The sequence below is a fragment of the Peromyscus maniculatus genome, chromosome 3, assembly GCF_049852395.1.
Source record: "Peromyscus maniculatus bairdii isolate BWxNUB_F1_BW_parent chromosome 3, HU_Pman_BW_mat_3.1, whole genome shotgun sequence".
NCBI lineage: Eukaryota > Metazoa > Chordata > Mammalia > Rodentia > Cricetidae > Peromyscus > Peromyscus maniculatus.
In genome coordinates this window covers 104,841,388-104,866,959 of record NC_134854.1, presented here as the reverse complement: position 1 = coordinate 104,866,959, position 25,572 = coordinate 104,841,388, and the positions used below count along the sequence as shown (strand labels likewise).

Sequence of the window (25,572 nt, the reverse complement as noted above, 5' to 3'; positions counted from 1 at the left end):
ATCCTTTGCTATCCTTTCAGGCAGGGAGGAGTTACAGTTTTGCTGTGGGGAGGGGAGCCCCACAGTTAATATATTTGGTAAACTACAGAGCAGCCAGTCTCTCAGAGATCTCTGATTGCCTTAGCTAGGCAATCTTAAATTCTTCTGGCAGTGGCTGTGGGCTACTTTTTTCTTCCCTTGTAATTCATAGTAAGGAACAAGGGGGCTGGGAAGGTGGCCCAGTGATTTGAGCACTTTCTGGGAAAGCATGAGAAATTGACTTGGGATCCAGTGTACCCACATAAAAGCCAGCTGGGGAGAAACCTCAGCACTGGGGGACTGGAGACCAGATCCTCAGGGCTTGCTGGCTAGTCTAGCTGAAAATGGTAAACTCCAGGTTCAGTGAGAGATCTTGCTTAGAAACAAAACCAAACCAAACCCCACAGAACAGCTGGAGCATGGCAGAGGAAAATACCCTACCTTTGGCTTCCACATTTGCAAACACAGACAAGCGCATCTACATATACATATCCATACACTCACAAAAAGAAGCAATGGGAATAGCTGGGCAGTGGGGGTGCGCACCTTTAATCCCAGTACTAGGGAGGCAGAGGTTGGTGGGTCTCTGTGAGTTCAAGGCCAGCCTGGTCTACAGAGTGAGTTCCAGGACAGCCAAGGCTGTTACACAGAGAATCCCTGTCTCAAAAAACAAAACAAACAAACAAAAGAGAATGTGTACTGTAACCCAGTACTTACAAACACACACACACACACACACACACACACACACACACACACACACACACACACACGAGTGCCTTTATGTTATAAAATATACATGGTTATTTGCTTAAAACTAAAGTTTCCTAAAAGAATACTCATGTGGCATGAATGGATAACTTTTTATACCATTGAATCCTCTAAAATGATTTCATGGCCACACCAATGTCCATTAGACTAAGAACTATTTCAGGTGCTATGAGAAATGAGCCATTATGTGCCTGAAGGTACGATTTAAGTAGCAGCAAAAGATGATAAGGGAAAATGACACCAGGCAGGAGAACGCAAGTGGTACCGAGAATGAATAGTAATAGAAAGGTCTTGCTAAGTAGACCAGGCCGGTCTCCCGAGTAGCTGGGATGGTCTGTGCCACCAGGTGGGACTGATTCTACTTTAGGAATGTTGTTTGCATATGAAGGAAGCTGATAGTAGGTAACCATAGAAATGGGGATTAAAACTAAACAGAAATGTAGGGTTTAAGTCCAGAGTAGTTTAAATCACGGTCCAGTGAGTGGTTCTGTGGGGGTCTGAATAGGAATGGCCCCCATGTGTTTGAATGCTTGGCCCATGGGAAGTGACACTATTAGTAGGTATAGCGTTGATGGAGGAAGTGTGTCACAGCCCCTTCCTGCTGCCTGCAGATCGAGCCGGACAACTCCCAGCTCCTTCTACAGCACCATGTCTGCCTGCATGCCACCGTGATTCCTATCATGACCATAATGGACCTCTGAAAATGTAAGCCAGCCCCAATGGAATGTTTTTCCTTTATAAGAGTTGCCGTGGTCATGGTGTATCTTCAAAGCAATAAAAACCATAAGTAAGGCAGATTCCTTATGAGAGTAAAAAACTACTAAAACCAGACAAAACTGCTAAGAAAGATGAGGACTGAAGCCTGGTGTGGTTAGGCACATCTATGATCCCAGCACTCAGGAGCCTGAAGGCAGGAGAATCCTTTCAAACTTCTAGCCCACCTTGGTCTCCGGACCAAATTTCAGGTTAGCTCATGACAAGATTCTGACACAGAAACCAACCAAGCAAACAACCTGAGAAAAATAACATTCATTTGGCAATAAATATTTAATTAAAAGGTACTTGGGTAACAGATGAAGCCAAACTCAAATACGGTTACGCAGTGAGGGAAAAGGAGAAAGAAAAATTCAAATTCGTCCTGACCCTCCACCACCTCATCTTACTTATCTTGCCCCCAAAGCACTGGCAAGTGTCAGGTTTCCATGAACCATCAGTCTGTTTCGTGACCGCCACGCAGCGTTGTGAGTGATTAAGCCCAGTTCTTCTTAGACAGCTATCTTTAGTTCCAAGCTAACCTTCAGTGGTTGGACTCTTAAGCAATGTCAGCGCCGGGTACCAGTAACTGGGCCGGGCTTGTCTGCGCTGGAGGCCGATGCTGCCGCGGCCGCCGCTGCGTTCCTGACCCGTATGTGGGAGGCCAAGGCAGTGAACATTTCCTGAGCGGTGAGGTGGGCGCCCCGCATAATCAGCCGATACCCATCTCCTGGGGAAGATGCAAGCCGATGAGTCAGGGACCCCCGAGTCCGCAGGGCTAGGGCTGCGCCCAGCCGCCGCCGTCGCTCGCCCGCCCACCCGCCCGCCCGCGTCCCAGCCAGACCTACCGAACACCACGTCCACGCAGGGCTCGGAGCCGTCGTGCCTCACGTCGGCGATCACCGAACAGTTGAGGTTCGTGGCACGGACTTTTTCGCTGCTCACCGCCTGGAGAAAGGTCCTGCGGTGGGAGGGCGGCGTGAGCGCGCGGGAGGACCCGGGAGCCTGGAGCGGGGACGAAGGGGCGCGCAGCGCGCGGGGCAGGGAGAGCCGCTCCGGGGCGCCCTGGAACTCGGGCGGGGGGGGGGGGGTCGTGGGTGCGCGCGCAGGCGTCGGGAGCGCGGGCGCCTCCCACCTCCCGGGAACCCGTACCTTGTCGCCTCCACGTTCTTCTCAAACGGGCAGAACTGAACTCGAACCAGCTTGACCGGCCGCAGTCCGAGCCGAGCCAGAGCCGCCGCCATGGTTCCCTCTGGCCCGGAAGGAGTAGGGCTGGGGATCGCTTTATGGGAACGGACCACTTCCGGCGGCCTCTGCGGGGACTTTTAAGCGGTTGCCCTCCTGGGCCGCCGAGGGATCCAGAGTGGGCGGGTCGCAAATTCTTCAGCCCTTAACAGTACCCTGTGCCACACATGGCGTAGACAGTGAATGTGCAAAAATCCCCCGCTTGCACGAAAATTCGTCGTCTCCTGCAGCTTCCCCCCTTCAGTATCCTGCCTGCTACATGTAGGACAATCCCTGCTGTGGTAATCCCCTCGTTGGATTTAGGATGGTGTTGACCCACCCTGGTAACTGTACAGCCAAAGCTTAAACGTTGTCACAGTCCTACAGCCTAATGACTGAAAATAGAAACGAGGAAGGGTTAAGACAGGCCCTCCGCGTGTAGAAATGCTTGCTCCATCTGTGTTTCCTCATGAATTCACTTTAGCCTTGTTCCTGGGATTCAAGAGAAAGCATGTAGCTTGCTTTGGCCTCCCGAGAGCCACACCTGCAGACCTAGCTATTTCTAGCTCATGTCTTCATTGTTGCTGATGTCTACATTCCATGCTGCAGTTTGCCCATTACTCTGGATTGCAGGTACTAGGGTGATCTTGGATTCAGTTCCAGACTGTGTACTTTATGTATGTGTTCTCCCAAGCTCCCAGTTTTAAGCCTCTCTAACATAAGGTTCCTTGACTGGGGCTTAACAGTCCATGATTTGGAACTCCCCATCCTAGGCAGCTTAGGGCTCAGGACTCGTCCCCAGGCAGGAAAGAAAGGGCAGGTGCCAACGAGGGTGCTGGTGCAGCCTCAGGGCAAGCCAGGCTTGCTGGTTTCCAGCCAGGTAAGCCTCAGGACTAGGTCCTCCTCCTCCTCCTCCCAGGGTGCTTAGCAGGTGCATGTTCTGGGCTGGGGAGACTCCAGGCCGTAGAGGGGGTGCCAAGCTTTCCAGGCTGTTGAGGTTGCTGGTGGGGAGTTCAGTGGTCTGGACGTCATTACAAAAACCTGGGAAGGCAGGAGTGGACAGCAGATTGGTGGGTGATGTTAATGCCAAGTCAGTGGTGAGATGGGGCTGTGGGTCTCTTAAAAGCAGTGATGGAGGGATTTAGGAAAACCTGGGATTGGGGCAGCGTAATGACTCACAGCAACAGCGAGTCCTTCTGTGGACTGGATTCTTGGGCAGGGGCTGCTGCAGGAGACACAGCAGGGCTCCATCTAGCCGCTGGAAGATGCTGAGTGAGAGCAGGGTCTGGCGAAGCTCCCGGGACAGGCCCCACTGCTCCTGTTCCAGAACCTCCCTGATGACTCCGAAGTCTTGTTTGAGCTGCAGCGCCCCCTGCAGGCTAGATGTCCAGGTACAATGTGGCCGCGGGGACCCTTCTGCCTCCCCAGACTGCTCTGCCCAGATGTTCTCTCCATTTTCCCTGTTGACATTCGCCCTCTGCCACTACCGTCTTTCCTTCCCACCTGAACCGGATCCCATGGGTGAGGATGTGGTCAAGCCAGGCACCCAGGACGGCTGTCAGTGCCTGGCCGAGGGGAGGGGCTTGGGCTTCGGGTGGCAGTCCCTGCAGTCCTTGTAACACAGGCTCCAGCACGGCGCAGACCACCATCCCTGCATACTCACTAGGAGCCCGGGGATGTTCTGGAGAGAGAGAAGAGAAAGGGCAGGTTGTGAGACTCTAGAAATCCAATGTGGGGGTTGGGGATTGAGCTCAGTGGTAGAGCGCTTGCCTAGCAAGTGTAAGGCTCTGGGCGTGGTCCTCAGCTGGGGGGGGGGGTCCAATGGGCACCAGCGAAGGGGCACAGAAGGTAAGGACAAGGGCGGCGACAGTGGTGTGGAGCCACAGTTGGGGGCTTGAACCACTCACTCACTGGGAACCCCGGAAGGAGAAGATGGACATGGGAGGTTACCAAGACAGTGGGCTGTGTGTGTGTGTGTGTGTGTGTGTGTGTGTGTGTGTGTGTGTGTGTAGGGGGTCGTGTCGCTTAGTCAGAAAGACTAGCATGCGTGAAGTCGTCCTGGGTTTCATCCCCAGCACTACAAAGAGAGAAAGAAAACTTACCAGGACACAGCCGAAGCCTCCAGTATCGACCCCTTGGCATGTGGAGCTTGAAGCCCTGGGTGGCTTGTTGACGGCATTCTTGGAAAAAGAGACTCAGCGACTCTTCGGGCAGGAGCTGCGTGGGGAGGAGGAGAGTCAGAAGGGCTCACCTGTCAGACTGACGAGATGGTGCTTCTCCCACCTGAGGCCTCGGCGCGGGGTCTGTACAACCCCGAGTCCGTGCGTCATTGTGGGAGCTGAATTTTCCATGAGGTCTGGACCCAAACTCTGCACAATATGTAGGATTACCAGTTCTTAGTTGTCAAAGGCACATGACAAGTCAGGCATGGTGGGCATGGGCTTGTGTGGAATATTCCTTTACACTGTGTGAACGTTTGTCACTGTGGTTGGTTTAATTAAGAAGCTGACTGGCCTATAGCTAGGCAGGATAAGGTTAGGTGGGAGAATCGGACTAAGAGAATGCTGGGAAGAAGAAGGAGCAATTTCAGAACTCGCCAGCCAGACTAGGAAAAAGCAATATGAAAAGTATATAAACAAGGTAAACGAGCCTTGGGGGTGCACATAGGTGAATAGAAATGGGTTGATTTTAGTTATAAGAGCTAGTTAAAAACAAATCTAAGCTAACAGCCGAGCATTTAAAATAAATAAGTCTCTGTGTGGTTATTTGAGAACTAGATGGTGGGACAGAAAAGTCCACCTACATGCCTGTACTCCAGGAATATCAGGAATTCATGACCAACCTCAGCTACATAACAAGTTCAAGGCCAGCCTGGACCCCATCTCAAGAAAATAAAAACAAAACCCAAATGGGTTTAAAACCTGTCAGAAGCATATAGTAGACAGATGGGTCTGTGTGCCCTGATCAGGCAGGGGCTGAGGCAAAGGGTGAAATTAAAATTATCTGGCTACATCCAAAAAGGAAGGCAGTGGATGCAGACCAGGACCCATGCCTGTGTCACTGTTCTGGCATCCAGGAGCCTTTGAAGTGGCCTTACATTAAGTATTCCTTGCCGTCTGCAAAGCGAATGACCCATGAAATAAAGAGGGAAGTAGCGGCAGGCTGTGTTCCATGAAGGGGAGGAGACAGCAGTAAAAAGGGTCTTTGTCTTGCTGCCGGTCTCTCGGAGGAGAGGAATCTAAGAAATGGGCATTTGGCAGAAGTGCTGTAAAAATGTGACTGAGCACAGTGGCATGTGCCAGTAACTCCAGGGTTGGGGAAGATGAAGCAGGAGAATCACAAGTTCCACGGGTCAGCTTGATCTTACTCTCTCAGAAAACACAAGAAGGGGAGAGGGGAAGGGAGAACAAAAGAGAAGAAAAAAAGATCCGGATGTGTGGATCCCAGGAACCTAAAGCGGGAGAGGAGGCCACTGGGTTCCCGGCACATCTGGCTTGTTTAAGCCTAACCTCTTGCCTTCTTCTCCAGCGTGGCATTTCCTCCTCCCTCCCATCTTGACAGGGTCTTACTGTGTAGCCCAGGCTGGCCTCAAACCCACAATCCTGCTTCAGCCTCCGCAGTACTGGGTTAAAGGTGTACACTAGCACACCTGGCCTTGCCGCCAACAATTTAATACTAACTTGCTTACTCTGCCAATTCCCACACTGCTTCCCTGACACACGCAGGCCCACACACATACAGAAGAGGGAGGCAGGGACACACATATGCTTACAGATGGGGAGGACAACTTACAGAAATTGGTTCTCTCTACCTCACATGAGTCCTGGAGATCAACTTTAGGTTGTCAGACTTGGCAGCAAGCACCTTTAACTGATGAGCCATCTTGCTGCTTCATTTCCCCCTTTCCTGCTCATAATTGGGATCAAAGAAAGCCTTGATGCATGACCAGCAAACGCTGTGCTGCTTAGCTACAGCCCAGTTTACATTTCACTTTTGTACCCTGAGACAGCCTTGGCTGTCCTGGATCTCACTCTGTAAACCAGGCTGGCCTCAAACTCAGAGATCTGCCTGCCTCTGTCTCCCGAGTGCTGGGATTAAAGGCTTTTGCCACCATTGCCCAGCTACATTTCACTTTTTACACTATAGACATGTAGTACTTCAATAAAACTGTACATTAAGCTAGATGTGATGGCATGCACCTTTAATCTCAGCATTCAGGAAGCAGAGGCCGGCAAATATGAGTTTAAGGCTAGCCTTGTCTACATATCGAGTTCCAGGCCAACCTGAACGACATAATGAGACCCTATCTCAACAAAACAAAATAAACAAGCACATAATCACACACACACACATACTAAACTTAGGAGAACCAGTGGATTGAACACTAGTAGGAAAAGTGGAGGACGTAATTACGGAAAACCACTTTTGCAGTCGTTAATGAAATAAGTCTCAGCAATGATGTCAGTGGCTACCACTATTAGCAAGTAGCCAGGGAGTAAGAATCATAATTGGCCACTCGTTGATACTGTTATGACCATATTTGAAAATTTTCCATAGTAAAGACTTAGAACAAGAACCAACCAAGAAAAAAAAATGAAGTTAGTGGAGACTCCAAGGAGATTGCAAGGCACAGAGGTTCTACTCTGTTCATCCCAACCCTGTTCCCTAGTTAGCACACACTGACACTGACACTGTAAGGGGCTCTGCTCTCCCCTGCACCTGTGCTCTCCCTCCTGTGCTCTCTCTCCTGCACCTGTGCTCTCTCTCCTGCACCTGTGCTCTGTCTCCTGCACCTGTGCTCTCTCTCCTGCACCTGTGCTCTGTCTCCTGCACCTGTGCTCTCTCCTGCACCTGTGCTCTCTCTCCTGCACCTGTGCTCTCTCCCCTGCACCTGTGCTCTCTCCTGCACCTGTGCTCTCTCCTGCACCTGTGCTCTCTCTCCTGCACCTGTGCTCCCTCCTGCACCTGTGCTCTGTCTCCTGCACCTGTGCTCTCTCCTGCACCTGTGCTCTCTCTTCTGCACCTGTGCTCTCTCTCCTGCACCTGTGCTCTCCCTCCTGCACCTGTGCTCTCTCCTGCACCTGTGCTCTCTCTCTCCTGCACCTGTGCTCTCTCCTGCACCTGTGCTCTCTCTCCTGCACCTGTGTTCTCTCTCTCTCCTGCACCTGTGCTCTCTCTCCTGCACCTGTGCTCTCTCCTGCACCTGTGCTCTCTCTCTCCTGCACCTGTGCTCTCTCTCTCCTGCACCTGTGCTCTCTCTCCTGCACCTGTGTTCTCTCTCTCCTGCACCTGTGCTCTCTCTCCTGCACCTGTGCTCTCTCCTGCACCTGTGCTCTCTCCTGCACCTGTGCTCCCTCCTGCACCTGTGCTCTCTCCTACACCTGTGCTCTCTCCTGCACCTGTGCTCTCTCTTCTGCACCTGTGCTCTATCTCCTGCACCTGTGCTCTCTCCTGCACCTGTGCTCTTTCTCCTGCACCTGTGCTCTCACTCCTGCACCTGTGCTCTCTCCTGCACCTGTGTTCTCTCTCTCCTGCACCTGTGCTCTCTCTCCTGCACCTGTGCTCTCTCTCCTTCACCTGTGCTCTCTCTCTCCTGCACCTGTGCTCTGTCTCCTGCACCTGTGCTCTCTCTCTCCTGCACCTGTGCTCTCTCTCCTGCACCTGTGCTCTCTCCTGCACCTGTGCTCTCTCTCCTGCACCTGTGCTCTCCCTCCTGCACCTGTGCTCTGTCTCCTGCACCTGTGCTCTCTCTCCTGCACCTGTGCTCTCTCCTGCTCCTGTGCTCTCTCCTGCACCTGTGCTCTCCTGCACCTGTGCTCTCTCTCCTGCACCTGTGCTCTCTCCTGCACCTGTGCTCTCTCCTGCACCTGTGCTCTCTCTCCTGCACCTGTGCTCTCTCCCCTGCACCTGTGCTCTCTCTCCTGCACCTGTGCTCTCTCTCCTGCACCTGTGCTCTCTCCCCTGCACCTGTGCTCTCTCTCCTGCACCTGTGCTCTGTCTCCTGCACCTGTGCTCTGTCTCCTGCACCTGTGCTCTCTCTCCTGCACCTGTGCTCTCCCTCCTGCACCTGTGCTCTGTCTCCTGCACCTGTGCTCTCTCTCCTGCACCTGTGCTCTCTCCTGCTCCTGTGCTCTCTCTCCTTCACCTGTGCTCTCTCCTGCACCTGTGTTCTCTCTCCTGCACCTGTGCTCTCTCCCCTGCACCTGTGCTCTCTCCCCTGCACCTGTGCTCTCTCTCCTTCACCTGTGCTCTCTCCTGCACCTGTGTTCTCTCTCCTGCACCTGTGCTCTCTCTCCTGCACCTGTGCTCTCCCTCCTGCACCTGTGCTCTGTCTCCTGCACCTGTGCTCTCTCTCCTGCACCTGTGCTCTCTCCTGCTCCTGTGCTCTCTCCTGCACCTGTGCTCTCCTGCACCTGTGCTCTCTCTCCTGCACCTGTGCTCTCTCCTGCACCTGTGCTCTCTCCTGCACCTGTGCTCTCTCTCCTGCACCTGTGCTCTGTCTCCTGCACCTGTGCTCTCTCTCCTGCACCTGTGCTCTGTCTCCTGCACCTGTGTTCTCTCTCCTGCACCTGTGCTCTCCCTCCTGCACCTGTGCTCTCTCTCCTGTACCTGTGCTCTCTCCCCTGCACCTGTGCTCTCTCTCCTGCACCTGTGCTCTCTCCTGCACCTGTGCTCTCTCTCCTGCACCTGTGCTCTCTCCTGCACCTGTGCTCTCTCCTGCACCTGTGCTCTCTCTCCTGCACCTGTGCTCTGTCTCCTGCACCTGTGCTCTGTCTCCTGCACCTGTGCTCTGTCTCCTGCACCTGTGCTCTCTCCTGCACCTGTGCTCTCTCCCCTGCACCTGTGCTCTCTCCCCTGCACCTGTGCTCTCTCCTGCACCTGTGCTCTCTCCTGCACCTGTGCTCTCTCCTGCACCTGTGCTCTCTCTCCTGCACCTGTGCTCCCTCCTGCACCTGTGCTCTGTCTCCTGCACCTGTGCTCTCTCCTACACCTGTGCTCTCTCCTGCACCTGTGCTCTCTCTCTCCTGCACCTGTGCTCTCTCTCCTGCACCTGTGCTCCCTCCTGCACCTGTGCTCTCTCCTGCACCTGTGCTCTCTCTCCTGCACCTGTGCTCCCTCCTGCACCTGTGCTCTCTCTCTCCTGCCCCTGTGCTCTCTCCCCTGCACCTGTGCTCTCTCTCTCCTGCACCTGTGCTCTCTCTCCTGCACCTGTGCTCCCTCCTGCACCTGTGCTCTCTCCTGCACCTGTGCTCTCTCTCCTGCACCTGTGCTCCCTCCTGCACCTGTGCTCTCTCTCTCCTGCCCCTGTGCTCTCTCTCCTGTACCTGTGCTCTCTCTCCTGCACCTGTGCTCTCTCTCCTGCACCTGTGCTCTCTCTCCTGCACCTGTGCTCTCTCTCCTGCACCTGTGCTCTCTCTCCTGCACCTGTGCTCTCTCTCCTGCACCTGTGCTCTGTCTCCTGCACCTGTGCTCTGTCTCCTGCACCTGTGCTCTCTCTCCTGCACCTGTGCTCCCTCCTGCACCTGTGCTCTCTCTCTCCTGCCCCTGTGCTCTCTCTCCTGCACCTGTGCTCTGTCTCCTGCACCTGTGCTCTCTCTCCTGCACCTGTGCTCTCTCCTGCTCCTGTGCTCTCTCTCCTTCACCTGTGCTCTCTCCTGCACGTGTGTTCTCTCTCCTGCACCTGTGCTCTCTCCCCTGCACCTGTGCTCTCTCTCCTGCACCTGTGCTCTGTCTCCTGCACCTGTGCTCTGTCTCCTGCACCTGTGCTCTGTCTCCTGCACCTGTGCTCTCTCCTGCACCTGTGCTCTCTCCCCTGCACCTGTGCTCTCTCCCCTGCACCTGTGCTCTCTCCTGCACCTGTGCTCTCTCCTGCACCTGTGCTCTCTCCTGCACCTGTGCTCTCTCTCCTGCACCTGTGCTCCCTCCTGCACCTGTGCTCTGTCTCCTGCACCTGTGCTCTCTCCTACACCTGTGCTCTCTCCTGCACCTGTGCTCTCTCTCTCCTGCACCTGTGCTCTCTCTCCTGCACCTGTGCTCCCTCCTGCACCTGTGCTCTCTCCTGCACCTGTGCTCTCTCTCCTGCACCTGTGCTCCCTCCTGCACCTGTGCTCTCTCTCTCCTGCCCCTGTGCTCTCTCCCCTGCACCTGTGCTCTCTCTCTCCTGCACCTGTGCTCTCTCTCCTGCACCTGTGCTCCCTCCTGCACCTGTGCTCTCTCCTGCACCTGTGCTCTCTCTCCTGCACCTGTGCTCCCTCCTGCACCTGTGCTCTCTCTCTCCTGCCCCTGTGCTCTCTCTCCTGTACCTGTGCTCTCTCTCCTGCACCTGTGCTCTCTCTCCTGCACCTGTGCTCTCTCTCCTGCACCTGTGCTCTCTCTCCTGCACCTGTGCTCTCTCTCCTGCACCTGTGCTCTCTCTCCTGCACCTGTGCTCTGTCTCCTGCACCTGTGCTCTGTCTCCTGCACCTGTGCTCTCTCTCCTGCACCTGTGCTCCCTCCTGCACCTGTGCTCTCTCTCTCCTGCCCCTGTGCTCTCTCTCCTGCACCTGTGCTCTGTCTCCTGCACCTGTGCTCTCTCTCCTGCACCTGTGCTCTCTCCTGCTCCTGTGCTCTCTCTCCTTCACCTGTGCTCTCTCCTGCACGTGTGTTCTCTCTCCTGCACCTGTGCTCTCTCCCCTGCACCTGTGCTCTCTCTCCTGCACCTGTGCTCTCTCTCCTGCACCTGTGCTATCTCCCCTGCACCTGTGCTCTCTCTCCTGCACCTGTGCTCTCTCTCCTGCACCTGTGCTATGTCTCCTGCACCTGTGCTCTCTCTCCTGCACCTGTGCTCTCCCTCCTGCACCTGTGCTCTGTCTCCTGCACCTGTGCTCTCTCTCCTGCACCTGTGCTCTCTCTCCTGTACCTGTGCTCTCTCTCCTGCACCTGTGCTCTCCTGCACCTGTGCTCTCTCTCCTGCACCTGTGCTCTCTCCCCTGCACCTGTGCTCTCTCCCCTGCACCTGTGCTCTCTCTCCTGTACCTGTGCTCTCCTGCACCTGTGCTCTCTCTCTCCTGCTCCTGTGCTCTCCCTCCTGTGCTCTGTCTCCTGCACCTGTGCTCTCTCCTGCACCTGTGCTCTCTCCTGCTCCTGTGCTCTCTCTCTCCTGCACCTGTGCTCTCTCCTGCACCTGTGCTCTCTCTCCTGCACCTGTGTTCTCTCTCTCTCCTGCACCTGTGCTCTCTCTCCTGCACCTGTGCTCTCTCATGCACCTGTGCTCTCTCTCTCCTGCACCTGTGCTCTCTCTCTCCTGCACCTGTGCTCTCTCTCCTGCACCTGTGTTCTCTCTCTCCTGCACCTGTGCTCTCTCTCCTGCACCTGTGCTCTCTCCTGCACCTGTGCTCTCTCCTGCACCTGTGCTCCCTCCTGCACCTGTGCTCTCTCCTGCACCTGTGCTCTCTCCTGCTCCTGTGCTCTCTCTCCTTCACCTGTGCTCTCTCCTGCACCTGTGTTCTCTCTCCTGCACCTGTGCTCTCTCCCCTGCACCTGTGCTCTCTCCCCTGCACCTGTGCTCTCTCTCCTTCACCTGTGCTCTCTCCTGCACCTGTGTTCTCTCTCCTGCACCTGTGCTCTCTCTCCTGCACCTGTGCTCTCCCTCCTGCACCTGTGCTCTGTCTCCTGCACCTGTGCTCTCTCTCCTGCACCTGTGCTCTCTCCTGCTCCTGTGCTCTCTCCTGCACCTGTGCTCTCCTGCACCTGTGCTCTCTCTCCTGCACCTGTGCTCTCTCCTGCACCTGTGCTCTCTCTCCTGCACCTGTGCTCTCTCCTGCACCTGTGCTCTCTCCTGCACCTGTGTTCTCTCTCCTGCCCCTGTGCTCTCTCTCCTGCACCTGTGCTCTCTCTCCTGCACCTGTGCTCTCTCTCCTGCACCTGTGCTCTCTCTCCTGCACCTGTGCTCTCTCCTGCACCTGTGCTCTCTCCCCTGCACCTGTGCTCTCTCCTGCACCTGTGCTCTCTCCTGCACCTGTGCTCTCTCCTGCACCTGTGCTCTCTCTCCTGCACCTGTGCTCCCTCCTGCACCTGTGCTCTGTCTCCTGCACCTGTGCTCTCTCCTACACCTGTGCTCTCTCCTGCACCTGTGCTCTCTCTCTCCTGCACCTGTGCTCTCTCTCCTGCACCTGTGCTCCCTCCTGCACTGGTGCTCTCTCCTGCACCTGTGCTCTCTCTCCTGCACCTGTGCTCCCTCCTGCACCTGTGCTCTCTCTCTCCTGCCCCTGTGCTCTCTCCCCTGCACCTGTGCTCTCTCTCTCCTGCACCTGTGCTCTCTCTCCTGCACCTGTGCTCCCTCCTGCACCTGTGCTCTCTCCTGCACCTGTGCTCTCTCTCCTGCACCTGTGCTCCCTCCTGCACCTGTGCTCTCTCTCTCCTGCCCCTGTGCTCTCTCTCCTGCACCTGTGCTCTCTCTCCTGCACCTGTGCTCTCTCTTCTGCACCTGTGCTCTCTCTCCTGCACCTGTGCTCTCTCCTGCACCTGTGCTCTCTCTCCTGCACCTGTGCTCTCTCTCCTGCACCTGTGCTCTTTCTCCTGCACCTGTGCTCTGTCTCCTGCACCTGTGCTCTCTCTCCTGCACCTGTGCTCCCTCCTGCACCTGTGCTCTCTCTCTCCTGCCCCTGTGCTCTCTCTCCTGCACCTGTGCTCTGTCTCCTGCACCTGTGCTCTCTCTCCTGCACCTGTGCTCTCTCCTGCTCCTGTGCTCTCTCTCCTTCACCTATGCTCTCTCCTGCACCTGTGTTCTCTCTCCTGCACCTGTGCTCTCTCCCCTGCACCTGTGCTCTCTCTCCTGCACCTGTGCTCTCTCTCCTGCACCTGTGCTCTCTCTCCTGCACCTGTGCTCTGTCTCCTGCACCTGTGCTCTCTCTCCTGCACCTGTGCTCTCCCTCCTGCACCTGTGCTCTGTCTCCTGCACCTGTGCTCTCTCTCCTGCACCTGTGCTCTCTCTCCTGTACCTGTGCTCTCTCTCCTGCACCTGTGCTCTCCTGCACCTGTGCTCTCTCTCCTGCACCTGTGCTCTCTCCCCTGCACCTGTGCTCTCTCCCCTGCACCTGTGCTCTCTCTCCTGTACCTGTGCTCTCCTGCACCTGTGCTCTCTCTCTCCTGCTCCTGTGCTCTCCCTCCTGTGCTCTGTCTCCTGCACCTGTGCTCTCTCCTGCACCTGTGCTCTCTCCTGCTCCTGTGCTCTCTCTCTCCTGCACCTGTGCTCTCTCCTGCACCTGTGCTCTCTCTCCTGCACCTGTGTTCTCTCTCCTGCACCTGTGCTCTCTCCCCTGCACCTGTGCTCTCTCCCCTGCACCTGTGCTCTCTCTCCTTCACCTGTGCTCTCTCCTGCACCTGTGTTCTCTCTCCTGCACCTGTGCTCTCTCTCCTGCACCTGTGCTCTCCCTCCTGCACCTGTGCTCTGTCTCCTGCACCTGTGCTCTCTCTCCTGCACCTGTGCTCTCTCCTGCTCCTGTGCTCTCTCCTGCACCTGTGCTCTCCTGCACCTGTGCTCTCTCTCCTGCACCTGTGCTCTCTCCTGCACCTGTGCTCTCTCTCCTTCACCTGTGCTCTCTCCTGCACCTGTGCTCTCTCCTGCACCTGTGTTCTCTCTCCTGCCCCTGTGCTCTCTCTCCTGCACCTGTGCTCTCTCTCCTGCACCTGTGCTCTCTCTCCTGCACCTGTGCTCTCTCTCCTGCACCTGTGCTCTCTCCTGCACCTGTGCTCTCTCCCCTGCACCTGTGCTCTCTCCTGCACCTGTGCTCTCTCCTGCACCTGTGCTCTCTCCTGCACCTGTGCTCTCTCTCCTGCACCTGTGCTCCCTCCTGCACCTGTGCTCTGTCTCCTGCACCTGTGCTCTCTCCTACACCTGTGCTCTCTCCTGCACCTGTGCTCTCTCTCTCCTGCACCTGTGCTCTCTCTCCTGCACCTGTGCTCCCTCCTGCACTTGTGCTCTCTCCTGCACCTGTGCTCTCTCTCCTGCACCTGTGCTCCCTCCTGCACCTGTGCTCTCTCTCTCCTGCCCCTGTGCTCTCTCCCCTGCACCTGTGCTCTCTCTCTCCTGCACCTGTGCTCTCTCTCCTGCACCTGTGCTCCCTCCTGCACCTGTGCTCTCTCCTGCACCTGTGCTCTCTCTCCTGCACCTGTGCTCCCTCCTGCACCTGTGCTCTCTCTCTCCTGCCCCTGTGCTCTCTCTCCTGCACCTGTGCTCTCTCTCCTGCACCTGTGCTCTCTCTTCTGCACCTGTGCTCTCTCTCCTGCACCTGTGCTCTGTCTCCTGCACCTGTGCTCTGTCTCCTGCACCTGTGCTCTCTCTCCTGCACCTGTGCTCCCTCCTGCACCTGTGCTCTCTCTCTCCTGCCCCTGTGCTCTCTCTCCTGCACCTGTGCTCTGTCTCCTGCACCTGTGCTCTCTCTCCTGCACCTGTGCTCTCTCCTGCTCCTGTGCTCTCTCTCCTTCACCTGTGCTCTCTCCTGCACCTGTGTTCTCTCTCCTGCACCTGTGCTCTCTCCCCTGCACCTGTGCTCTCTCTCCTGCACCTGTGCTCTCTCTCCTGCACCTGTGCTCTCTCCCCTGCACCTGTGCTCTCTCTCCTGCACCTGTGCTCTCTCTCCTGCACCTGTGCTCTGTCTCCTGCACCTGTGCTCTCTCTCCTGCACCTGTGCTCTCCCTCCTGCACCTGTGCTCTGTCTCCTGCACCTGTGCTCTCTCTCCTGCACCTGTGCTCTCTCTCCTGTACCTGTGCTCTCTCTCCTGCACCTGTGCTCTCCTGCACCTGTGCTCTCTCTCCTGCACCTGTGCTCTCTCCCCTGCACCTGTGCTCTCTCCCCTGCACCTGTGCTCTCTCTCCTGTACCTGTGCTCTCCTGCACCTGTGCTCTCTCTCTCCTGCTCCTGTGCTCTCCCTCCTGTGCTCTGTCTCCTGCACCTGTGCTCTCTCCTGCACCTGTGCTCTCTCCTGCTCCTGTGCTCTCTCTCTCCTGCACCTGTGCTCTCTCCTGCACCTGTGCTCTCTCTCCTGCACCTGTGTTCTCTCTCCTGCACCTGTGCTCTCTCCCCTGCACCTGTGCTCTCTCCCCTGCACCTGTGCTCTCTCTCCTTCACCTGTGCTCTCTCCTGCACCTGTGTTCTCTCTCCTGCACCTGTGCTCTCTCTCCTGCACCTGTGCTCTCCCTCCTGCACCTGTGCTCTGTCTCCTGCACCTGTGCTCTCTCTCCTGCACCTGTGCTCTCTCCTGCTCCTGTGCTCTCTCCTGCACCTGTGCTCTCCTGCACCTGTGCTCTCTCTCCTGCACCTGTGCTCTCTCCTGCACCTGTGCTCTCTCCTGCACCTGTGCTCTCTCTCCTGCACCTGTGCTCTGTCTCCTGCACCTGTGCTCTCTCTCCTGCACCTGTGCTCTGTCTCCTGCACCTGTGTTCTCTCTCCTGCACCTGTGCTCTCTCTCCTGCACCTGTGCTCTCTCTCCTCTACCTGTGCTCTCTCCCCTGCACCTGTGCTCTCTCTCCTGCACCTGTGCTCTCTCCTGCACCTGTGCTCTCTCTCCTGCACCTGTGCTCTCTCCTGCACCTGTGCTCTCTCCTGCACCTGTGCTCTCTCTCCTGCACCTGTGCTCTGTCTCCTGCACCTGTGCTCTGTCTCCTGCACCTGTGCTCTTTCTCCTGCACCTGTGCTCTCTCCTGCACCTGTGCTCTCTCCCCTGCACCTGTGCTCTCTCCCCTGCACCTGTGCTCTCTCCTGCACCTGTGCTCTCTCCTGCACCTGTGCTCTCTCCTGCACCTGTGCTCTCTCTCCTGCACCTGTGCTCCCTCCTGCACCTGTGCTCTGTCTCCTGCACCTGTGCTCTCTCCTACACCTGTGCTCTCTCCTGCACCTGTGCTCTCTCTCTCCTGCACCTGTGCTCTCTCTCCTGCACCTGTGCTCCCTCCTGCACCTGTGCTCTCTCCTGCACCTGTGCTCTCTCTCCTGCACCTGTGCTCCCTCCTGCACCTGTGCTCTCTCTCTCCTGCCCCTGTGCTCTCTCCCCTGCACCTGTGCTCTCTCTCTCCTGCACCTGTGCTCTCTCTCCTGCACCTGTGCTCCCTCCTGCACCTGTGCTCTCTCCTGCACCTGTGCTCTCTCTCCTGCACCTGTGCTCCCTCCTGCACCTGTGCTCTCTCTCTCCTGCCCCTGTGCTCTCTCTCCTGCACCTGTGCTCTCTCTCCTGCACCTGTGCTCTCTCTCCTGCACCTGTGCTCTCTCTCCTGCACCTGTGCTCTCTCCTGCACCTGTGCTCTCTCTCCTGCACTTGTGCTCTCTCTCCTGCACCTGTGCTCTGTCTCCTGCACCTGTGCTCTGTCTCCTGCACCTGTGCTCTCTCTCCTGCACCTGTGCTCCCTCCTGCACCTGTGCTCTCTCTCTCCTGCCCCTGTGCTCTCTCTCCTGCACCTGTGCTCTGTCTCCTGCACCTGTGCTCTCTCTCCTGCACCTGTGCTCTCTCCTGCTCCTGTGCTCTCTCTCCTTCACCTGTGCTCTCTCCTGCACCTGTGTTCTCTCTCCTGCACCTGTGCTCTCTCCCCTGCACCTGTGCTCTCTCTCCTGCACCTGTGCTCTCTCTCCTGCACCTGTGCTCTCTCCCCTGCACCTGTGCTCTCTCTCCTGCACCTGTGCTCTCTCTCCTGCACCTGTGCTCTGTCTCCTGCACCTGTGCTCTCTCTCCTGCACCTGTGCTCTCCCTCCTGCACCTGTGCTCTGTCTCCTGCACCTGTGCTCTCTCTCCTGCACCTGTGCTCTCTCTCCTGTACCTGTGCTCTCTCTCCTGCACCTGTGCTCTCCTGCACCTGTGCTCTCTCTCCTGCACCTGTGCTCTCTCCCCTGCACCTGTGCTCTCCTGCACCTGTGCTCTCTCTCCTGCACCTGTGCTCTCTCCCCTACACCTGTGCTCTCTCCCCTGCACCTGTGCTCTCTCTCCTGTACCTGTGCTCTCCTGCACCTGTGCTCTCTCTCTCCTGCTCCTGTGCTCTCCCTCCTGTGCTCTGTCTCCTGCACCTGTGCTCTCTCCTGCACCTGTGCTCTCTCCTGCTCCTGTGCTCTCTCTCTCCTGCACCTGTGCTCTCTCCTGCACCTGTGCTCTCTCTCCTGCACCTGTGTTCTCTCTCCTGCACCTGTGCTCTCTCCCCTGCACCTGTGCTCTCTCCCCTGCACCTGTGCTCTCTCTCCTTCACCTGTGCTCTCTCCTGCACCTGTGTTCTCTCTCCTGCACCTGTGCTCTCTCTCCTGCACCTGTGCTCTCCCTCCTGCACCTGTGCTCTGTCTCCTGCACCTGTGCTCTCTCTCCTGCACCTGTGCTCTCTCCTGCTCCTGTGCTCTCTCCTGCACCTGTGCTCTCCTGCACCTGTGCTCTCTCTCCTGCACCTGTGCTCTCTCCTGCACCTATGCTCTCTCCTGCACCTGTGCTCTCTCTCCTGCACCTGTGCTCTGTCTCCTGCACCTGTGCTCTCTCTCCTGCACCTGTGCTCTGTCTCCTGCACCTGTGTTCTCTCTCCTGCACCTGTGCTCTCTCTCCTGCACCTGTGCTCTCTCTCCTCTACCTGTGCTCTCTCCCCTGCACCTGTGCTCTCTCTCCTGCACCTGTGCTCTCTCCTGCACCTGTGCTCTCTCTCCTGCACCTGTGCTCTCTCCTGCACCTGTGCTCTCTCCTGCACCTGTGCTCTCTCTCCTGCACCTGTGCTCTGTCTCCTGCACCTGTGCTCTGTCTCCTGCACCTGTGCTCTTTCTCCTGCACCTGTGCTCTCTCCTGCACCTGTGCTCTCTCCCCTGCACCTGTGCTCTCTCCCCTGCACCTGTGCTCTCTCCTGCACCTGTGCTCTCTCCTGCACCTGTGCTCTCTCCTGCACCTGTGCTCTCTCTCCTGCACCTGTGCTCCCTCCTGCACCTGTGCTCTGTCTCCTGCACCTGTGCTCTCTCCTACACCTGTGCTCTCTCCTGCACCTGTGCTCTCTCTCTCCTGCACCTGTGCTCTCTCTCCTGCACCTGTGCTCCCTCCTGCACCTGTGCTCTCTCCTGCACCTGTGCTCTCTCTCCTGCACCTGTGCTCCCTCCTGCACCTGTGCTCTCTCTCTCCTGCCCATGTGCTCTCTCCCCTGCACCTGTGCTCTCTCTCTCCTGCACCTGTGCTCTCTCTCCTGCACCTGTGCTCCCTCCTGCACCTGTGCTCTCTCCTGCACCTGTGCTCTCTCTCCTGCACCTGTGCTCCCTCCTGCACCTGTGCTCTCTCTCTCCTGCCCCTGTGCTCTCTCTCCTGCACCTGTGCTCTCTCTCCTGCACCTGTGCTCTCTCTCCTGCACCTGTGCTCTCTCTCCTGCACCTGTGCTCTCTCCTGCACCTGTGCTCTCTCTCCTGCACTTGTGCTCTCTCTCCTGCACCTGTGCTCTGTCTCCTGCACCTGTGCTCTGTCTCCTGCACCTGTGCTCTCTCTCCTGCACCTGTGCTCCCTCCTGCACCTGTGCTCTCTCTCTCCTGCCCCTGTGCTCTCTCTCCTGCACCTGTGCTCTGTCTCCTGCACCTGTGCTCTCTCTCCTGCACCTGTGCTCTCTCCTGCTCCTGTGCTCTCTCTCCTTCACCTGTGCTCTCTCCTGCACCTGTGTTCTCTCTCCTGCACCTGTGCTCTCTCCCCTGCACCTGTGCTCTCTCTCCTGCACCTGTGCTCTCTCTCCTGCACCTGTGCTCTCTCCCCTGCACCTGTGCTCTCTCTCCTGCACCTGTGCTCTCTCTCCTGCACCTGTGCTCTGTCTCCTGCACCTGTGCTCTCTCTCCTGCACCTGTGCTCTCCCTCCTGCACCTGTGCTCTGTCTCCTGCACCTGTGCTCTCTCTCCTGCACCTGTGCTCTCTCTCCTGTATCTGTGCTCTCTCTCCTGCACCTGTGCTCTCCTGCACCTGTGCTCTCTCTCCTGCACCTGTGCTCTCTCCCCTGCACCTGTGCTCTCTCCCCTGCACCTGTGCTCTCTCTCCTGTACCTGTGCTCTCCTGCACCTGTGCTCTCTCTCTCCTGCTCCTGTGCTCTCCCTCCTGTGCTCTGTCTCCTGCACCTGTGCTCTCTCCTGCACCTGTGCTCTCTCCTGCTCCTGTGCTCTCTCTCTCCTGCACCTGTGCTCTCTCCTGCACCTGTGCTCTCTGTCCTGCACCTGTGTTCTCTCTCTCTCCTGCACCTGTGCTCTCTCTCCTGCACCTGTGCTCTCTCCTGCACCTGTGCTCTCTCTCTCCTGCACCTGTGCTCTCTCTCTCCTGCAGCTGTGCTCTCTCTCCTGCACCTGTGTTCTCTCTGTCCTGCACCTGTGCTCTCTCTCCTGCACCTGTGCTCTCTCCTGCACCTGTGCTCTCTCCTGCACCTGTGCTCCCTCCTGCACCTGTGCTCTCTCCTGCACCTGTGCTCTCTCTTCTGCACCTGTGCTCTGTCTCCTGCACCTGTGCTCTCTCCTGCACCTGTGCTCTTTCTCCTGCACCTGTGCTCTCTCTCCTGCACCTGTGCTCTCTCCTGCACCTGTGTTCTCTCTCTCCTGCACCTGTGCTCTCTCTCCTGCACCTGTGCTCTCTCTCCTTCACCTGTGCTCTCTCTCTCCTGCACCTGTGCTCTGTCTCCTGCACCTGTGCTCTCTCTCCTGCACCTGTGCTCTCTCTCCTGCACCTGTGCTCTCTCCTGCACCTGTGCTCTCTCTCCTGCACCTGTGCTCTCCCTCCTGCACCTGTGCTCTGTCTCCTGCACCTGTGCTCTCTCTCCTGCACCTGTGCTCTCTCCTGCTCCTGTGCTCTCTCCTGCACCTGTGCTCTCCTGCACCTGTGCTCTCTCTCCTGCACCTGTGCTCTCTCCTGCACCTGTGCTCTCTCCTGCACCTGTGCTCTCTCTCCTGCACCTGTGCTCTCTCCCCTGCACCTGTGCTCTCTCTCCTGCACCTGTGCTCTCTCTCCTGCACCTGTGCTCTCTCCCCTGCACCTGTGCTCTCTCTCCTGCACCTGTGCTCTCTCTCCTGCACCTGTGCTCTGTCTCCTGCACCTGTGCTCTCTCTCCTGCACCTGTGCTCTCCCTCCTGCACCTGTGCTCTGTCTCCTGCACCTGTGCTCTCTCTCTTGCACCTGTGCTCTCTCCTGCTCCTGTGCTCTCTCTCCTTCACCTGTGCTCTCTCCTGCACCTGTGTTCTCTCTCCTGCACCTGTGCTCTCTCCCCTGCACCTGTGCTCTCTCCCCTGCACCTGTGCTCTCTCTCCTTCACCTGTGCTCTCTCCTGCACCTGTGTTCTCTCTCCTGCACCTGTGCTCTCTCTCCTGCACCTGTGCTCTCCCTCCTGCACCTGTGCTCTGTCTCCTGCACCTGTGCTCTCTCTCCTACACCTGTGCTCTCTCCTGCTCCTGTGCTCTCTCCTGCACCTGTGCTCTCCTGCACCTGTGCTCTCTCTCCTGCACCTGTGCTCTCTCCTGCACCTGTGCTCTCTCCTGCACCTGTGCTCTCTCTCCTGCACCTGTGCTCTGTCTCCTGCACCTGTGCTCTCTCTCCTGCACCTGTGCTCTGTCTCCTGCACCTGTGCTCTCCTGCACCTGTGTTCTCTCTCCTGCACCTGTGCTCTCCCTCCTGCACCTGTGCTCTCTCTCCTGTACCTGTGCTCTCTCCCCTGCACCTGTGCTCTCTCTCCTGCACCTGTGCTCTCTCCTGCACCTGTGCTCTCTCTCCTGCACCTGTGCTCTCTCCTGCACCTGTGCTCTCTCCTGCACCTGTGCTCTCTCTCCTGCACCTGTGCTCTGTCTCCTGCACTTGTGCTCTGTCTCCTGCACCTGTGCTCTGTCTCCTGCACCTGTGCTCTCTCCTGCACCTGTGCTCTCTCCCCTGCACCTGTGCTCTCTCCCCTGCACCTGTGCTCTCTCTCCTGCACCTGTGCTCTCTCCTGCACCTGTGCTCTCTCCTGCACCTGTGCTCTCTCTCCTGCACCTGTGCTCCCTCCTGCACCTGTGCTCTGTCTCCTGCACCTGTGCTCTCTCCTACACCTGTGCTCTCTCCTGCACCTGTGCTCTCTCTCTCCTGCACCTGTGCTCTCTCTCCTGCACCTGTGCTCCCTCCTGCACCTGTGCTCTCTCCTGCACCTGTGCTCTCTCTCCTGCACCTGTGCTCCCTCCTGCACCTGTGCTCTCTCTCTCCTGCCCCTGTGCTCTCTCCCCTGCACCTGTGCTCTCTCTCTCCTGCACCTGTGCTCTCTCTCCTGCACCTGTGCTCCCTCCTGCACCTGTGCTCTCTCCTGCACCTGTGCTCTCTCTCCTGCACCTGTGCTCCCTCCTGCACCTGTGCTCTCTCTCTCCTGCCCCTGTGCTCTCTCTCCTGCACCTGTGCTCTCTCTCCTGCACCTGTGCTCTCTCTCCTGCACCTGTGCTCTCTCTCCTGCACCTGTGCTCTCTCCTGCACCTGTGCTCTCTCTCCTGCACCTGTGCTCTCTCTCCTGCACCTGTGCTCTGTCTCCTGCACCTGTGCTCTGTCTCCTGCACCTGTGCTCTCTCTCCTGCACCTGTGCTCCCTCCTGCACCTGTGCTCTCTCTCTCCTGCCCCTGTGCTCTCTCTCCTGCACCTGTGCTCTGTCTCCTGCACCTGTGCTCTCTCTCCTGCACCTGTGCTCTCTCCTGCTCCTGTGCTCTCTCTCCTTCACCTGTGCTCTCTCCTGCACCTGTGTTCTCTCTCCTGCACCTGTGCTCTCTCCCCTGCACCTGTGCTCTCTCTCCTGCACCTGTGCTCTCTCTCCTGCACCTGTGCTCTCTCCCCTGCACCTGTGCTCTCTCTCCTGCACCTGTGCTCTCTCTCCTTCACCTGTGCTCTGTCTCCTGCACCTGTGCTCTCTCTCCTGCACCTGTGCTCTCCCTCCTGCACCTGTGCTCTGTCTCCTGCACCTGTGCTCTCTCTCCTGCACCTGTGCTCTCTCTCCTGTACCTGTGCTCTCTCTCCTGCACCTGTGCTCTCCTGCACCTGTGCTCTCTCTCCTGCACCTGTGCTCTCTCCCCTGCACCTGTGCTCTCTCCCCTGCACCTGTGCTCTCTCTCCTGTACCTGTGCTCTCCTGCACCTGTGCTCTCTCTCTCCTGCTCCTGTGCTCTCCCTCCTGTGCTCTGTCTCCTGCACCTGTGCTCTCTCCTGCACCTGTGCTCTCTCCTGCTCCTGTGCTCTCTCTCCTGTACCTGTGCTCTCCTGCACCTGTGCTCTCTCTCCTGCACCTGTGCTCTCCCTCCTGTGCTCTCCCTCCTGCACCTGTGCTCTCTCTCCTGCACCTGTGCTCTCCTGCACCTGTGCTCTCACCTGCATCTCTGCAGCCAGCTTCTGGATCTCCAGGCCCAGCTTCTGCTCCACCTCCAGGGTTAGGGTTGCCTCTGAGGCCAGGCTGGACAGCTCCTCCACTGCATGCAGTAGAGGCTTTAGGTGGAAACAGAGAGTGAGGACTCAGTTCAGGCCAGGCTGCTCCCTTCCCTGCTCCCAGGCCACTCACAGGCAAATCCCTTTGGGTCAGGAGCAGGAAGGAACTGGGTGTCCATGCTGCCAGGTACTGCTGAGCTCTGCCCAAGAACCAGAGCAAGGTGGTCTGCAGGGTACAGAGCCCCAGAGCAACAGGCGCAGGACCTGGAGGGAAAGAGCAGAGAGTATCCTAGTGTCCATAGGCTACCTTCAGGAGAAAGCCAGCTGCAGAACAGAGGGAAGGAAAGAGATATCAACTGCTCTACCTCGTACCCCCTTCCACACCCTTCTTACCTGGAGGCAGACACAGGCGAAGTTCTGACCTCGGCTCTCGAAGGGCGTCCAAAAGTGGAGGGAAAAGCCGCTGCAACAGCTCGGCAGTAGGAGATAGTAGAGCAGGGCTGCTCTGACCCGTCAGGGACGACCCCAAGGCCTGGCAGAACCCTGGAAGGACAGAGTATAGTCTGAAGGGGGAGCAAGCTGACCCTTGGCCACCCCCCATGTCCCTTTCTCCTTACCTTGGTCCCAGCTCCAGGTAAGAGACTGATGAAGTAGGATGTCACACCAAGACAGCAGCTCCTTCTCACACTCCTGAGGCAGGGATGCTAATGGGAGAAACAATGGGAGCCTGAGAACAAAACCTCCCTGTTTACAGCCCCTGCCTACTCCTGATGTGTCCTCCACCACTCAGTCAGGGGTGGGAAGTCAGGCGCCATGTCTCTCAGCCTGTGGGAAGCTGAGGCATGAGTTCGAGGCCATTATGGACTACGTAGTAAAAACCTACCTCTAAACAAAACAAAGATGGGGGGGGGGTAGCAAGGTGGCCTGGGAAACCGTAACCTATGAACTCAGGAAAGTTCATTCTAAAGGACCTGCGCTTTCTGACAGGCTAAAGGTGAGCGAGCCGACTAGGATAAAAGGAGAGAGATACCCTCACCACAACCCCCAAATGCCAGCTTGGGTTCCTCACTCACCTTGACACAATGCCTGACGCAACTGTCGTGCCACTGCTCTGGGGTCCCCCCAGGGTCCCACGCTTAGGTCCAGACTCTGAGCACAGGCTGCCCACAGCAAGGTCCAGTACTGGCTCCACAGGGCTCCAGGCCCTCCAAGCCTCAGTCCACCGCTGTCGGTGCTAGCCACACCCCCTATTAGACCCAGCAGCCCTGGCAGCAGCTCTCGCTCTTCGTCGCACTGCCGACGGAGTTGGTCTTGCAAGCCCGATCCGCCAAGGGCCTCAGCCAGCCTATGTGCCACCTGACAACCCCGCTCTGCAGCCAGGAGGTGGAGCACACGGGCCGCGGGGAATGGGCGCGCCGCCCCAGGGACGCAGCTCACGGCTTGTCCCTGTAGCTTGTGGTAGAAGGGAAGGACCAGCAACAGTTCCGCTAGCTGGGACGTCAGGCCCAGGCTGGCGGGTGCCCGGCCTAGGGCGCGAAGCTGCATCTCGATGGCAGCATCCAGACGCTGGGCTGCTAGCCCGACGGGGCGAGCCAGTAGAAGCGTCTCCGTGGGGTCCCGGCGGCCGAGGCGCAGAGCCGACCCACGCGAAGGGCACAGCTGCAGGTCGCGATGCAGCTGCTGCTGGGAGAGGGCACCAGCCGACGAGCTGGAGCGGAGCAGCCTCACGACCGCCTGCAGGTGGCGGGCAAAGTCCCGGGCCCGCAGAAGCTGCTCCCGCTCGCGGTGCAGACGGAGCAATGCGGTCCGGAGCCGCTGCAGAGCGAAGGGCATCGGGCCGCTCGCCGATGCGGGCTCCCACGGTTGTCTGTCGGAGTCCGGGCGCGGGACGCTCTCCGCAGCCCGCAGCCCCGGCCCTCCGCGACTCCCCTCGCCCCGCTCATTCCCAGCACCCACGGGATGCGCCCACGACGGGGGTACGTTAGAGAGGGGAGGCAGAAAGCCACCGGAGCGGGGCGCCCGGGCCATGGCACGGCGAGTCCCAAACGAACCTAACGCCCGCCACCTCCCCACATCCCGCGGCACTCCACACCCGCGGGCGCCTGGACTCACCAGCTTGCAGCCGGAAGTTTCGTGGCTTCACTCGCTCTCCGTAGCCGCGGCGTCTGCCCCTAACAAAGATGGCCGTCTGCTCATTCTTTCCCGGCCTTTAGCGGGAACCAAATTCTAACCGGACTTTCACTTTGCTGTCACCGTTGACGGGAGGTGGCGCTGTTGTAGGGCGAGTCAAGTTAGGTGAGTGGTTTGACCAGACCGTAGGAAGCTCAGGAAGAGAGGCCCCTTCAATCTACCAGGGTTTGGACATTTTCAGTAGAATTTTAGGCTTCAGGTGGAGGGTCCTGGCGTCTCCATCTCGGGCTCCCTGACGTCACCTTCCTTCCCTGAGGTC

At 57.9% G+C, this 25,572-nt stretch overlaps 2 protein-coding genes and 1 long non-coding RNA gene across 3 annotated transcripts; 1 reads left to right on the top strand and 2 right to left on the bottom strand.

Annotated features, from left to right (window-relative positions):
- Positions 1 to 1,817: 1,817 nt before the first annotated feature.
- Mrpl53 (mitochondrial ribosomal protein L53) lies at positions 1,818 to 2,867 on the bottom strand. The gene is made up of 3 exons (XM_006994338.4): positions 2,695 to 2,867; positions 2,391 to 2,503; positions 1,818 to 2,272 (listed from the first exon to the last, which is right to left on the bottom strand). The coding sequence occupies exons 1-3, from the start codon at positions 2,784 to 2,786 to the stop codon at positions 2,112 to 2,114; spliced, it is 366 nt and encodes a 121-aa protein (XP_006994400.1). The 5' UTR covers positions 2,787 to 2,867; the 3' UTR covers positions 1,818 to 2,111.
- A 393-nt stretch (positions 2,868 to 3,260) lies between these two features.
- On the top strand, positions 3,261 to 5,516 carry LOC143272408 (uncharacterized). Its single transcript, XR_013049935.1, has 3 exons — positions 3,261 to 3,399; positions 3,986 to 4,157; positions 4,842 to 5,516. It is a non-coding gene; the product is annotated as an uncharacterized LOC143272408 (long non-coding RNA).
- Positions 3,393 to 25,264, bottom strand: Ccdc142 (coiled-coil domain containing 142). Its single transcript, XM_076566997.1, has 9 exons — positions 24,197 to 25,264; positions 23,741 to 23,827; positions 23,517 to 23,666; positions 23,257 to 23,387; positions 23,070 to 23,183; positions 4,869 to 4,983; positions 4,270 to 4,447; positions 3,946 to 4,145; positions 3,393 to 3,807 (listed from the first exon to the last, which is right to left on the bottom strand). The coding sequence occupies exons 1-9, from the start codon at positions 25,149 to 25,151 to the stop codon at positions 3,545 to 3,547; spliced, it is 2,193 nt and encodes a 730-aa protein (XP_076423112.1). The 5' UTR covers positions 25,152 to 25,264; the 3' UTR covers positions 3,393 to 3,544.
- Positions 25,265 to 25,572: the final 308 nt, after the last annotated feature.

Excerpts from the sequence above, each read along its gene's own strand:
- Mrpl53 (XM_006994338.4), bottom strand. The coding sequence starts at position 2,786 with ATGGCGGCGGCTCTGGCTCGGCTCGGACTGCGGCCGGTCAAGCTGGTT. Across the intron at positions 2,504-2,694 it reads AAGAACGTGGAGGCGACAAG|GACCTTTCTCCAGGCGGTGA; the intron begins GTACGGGTTCCC and ends CTCCCACCGCAG. Across the intron at positions 2,273-2,390 it reads CTGCGTGGACGTGGTGTTCG|GAGATGGGTATCGGCTGATT; the intron begins GTAGGTCTGGCT and ends CATCTTCCCCAG.
- Ccdc142 (XM_076566997.1), bottom strand. The coding sequence starts at position 25,151 with ATGGCCCGGGCGCCCCGCTCCGGTGGCTTTCTGCCTCCCCTCTCTAAC. Across the intron at positions 4,448-4,868 it reads GAGGCTTCGGCTGTGTCCTG|AACATCCCCGGGCTCCTAGT; the intron begins GTAAGTTTTCTT and ends CTCTCTCTCCAG. Across the intron at positions 4,146-4,269 it reads ACCCATGGGATCCGGTTCAG|CCTGCAGGGGGCGCTGCAGC; the intron begins GTGGGAAGGAAA and ends CTGGACATCTAG.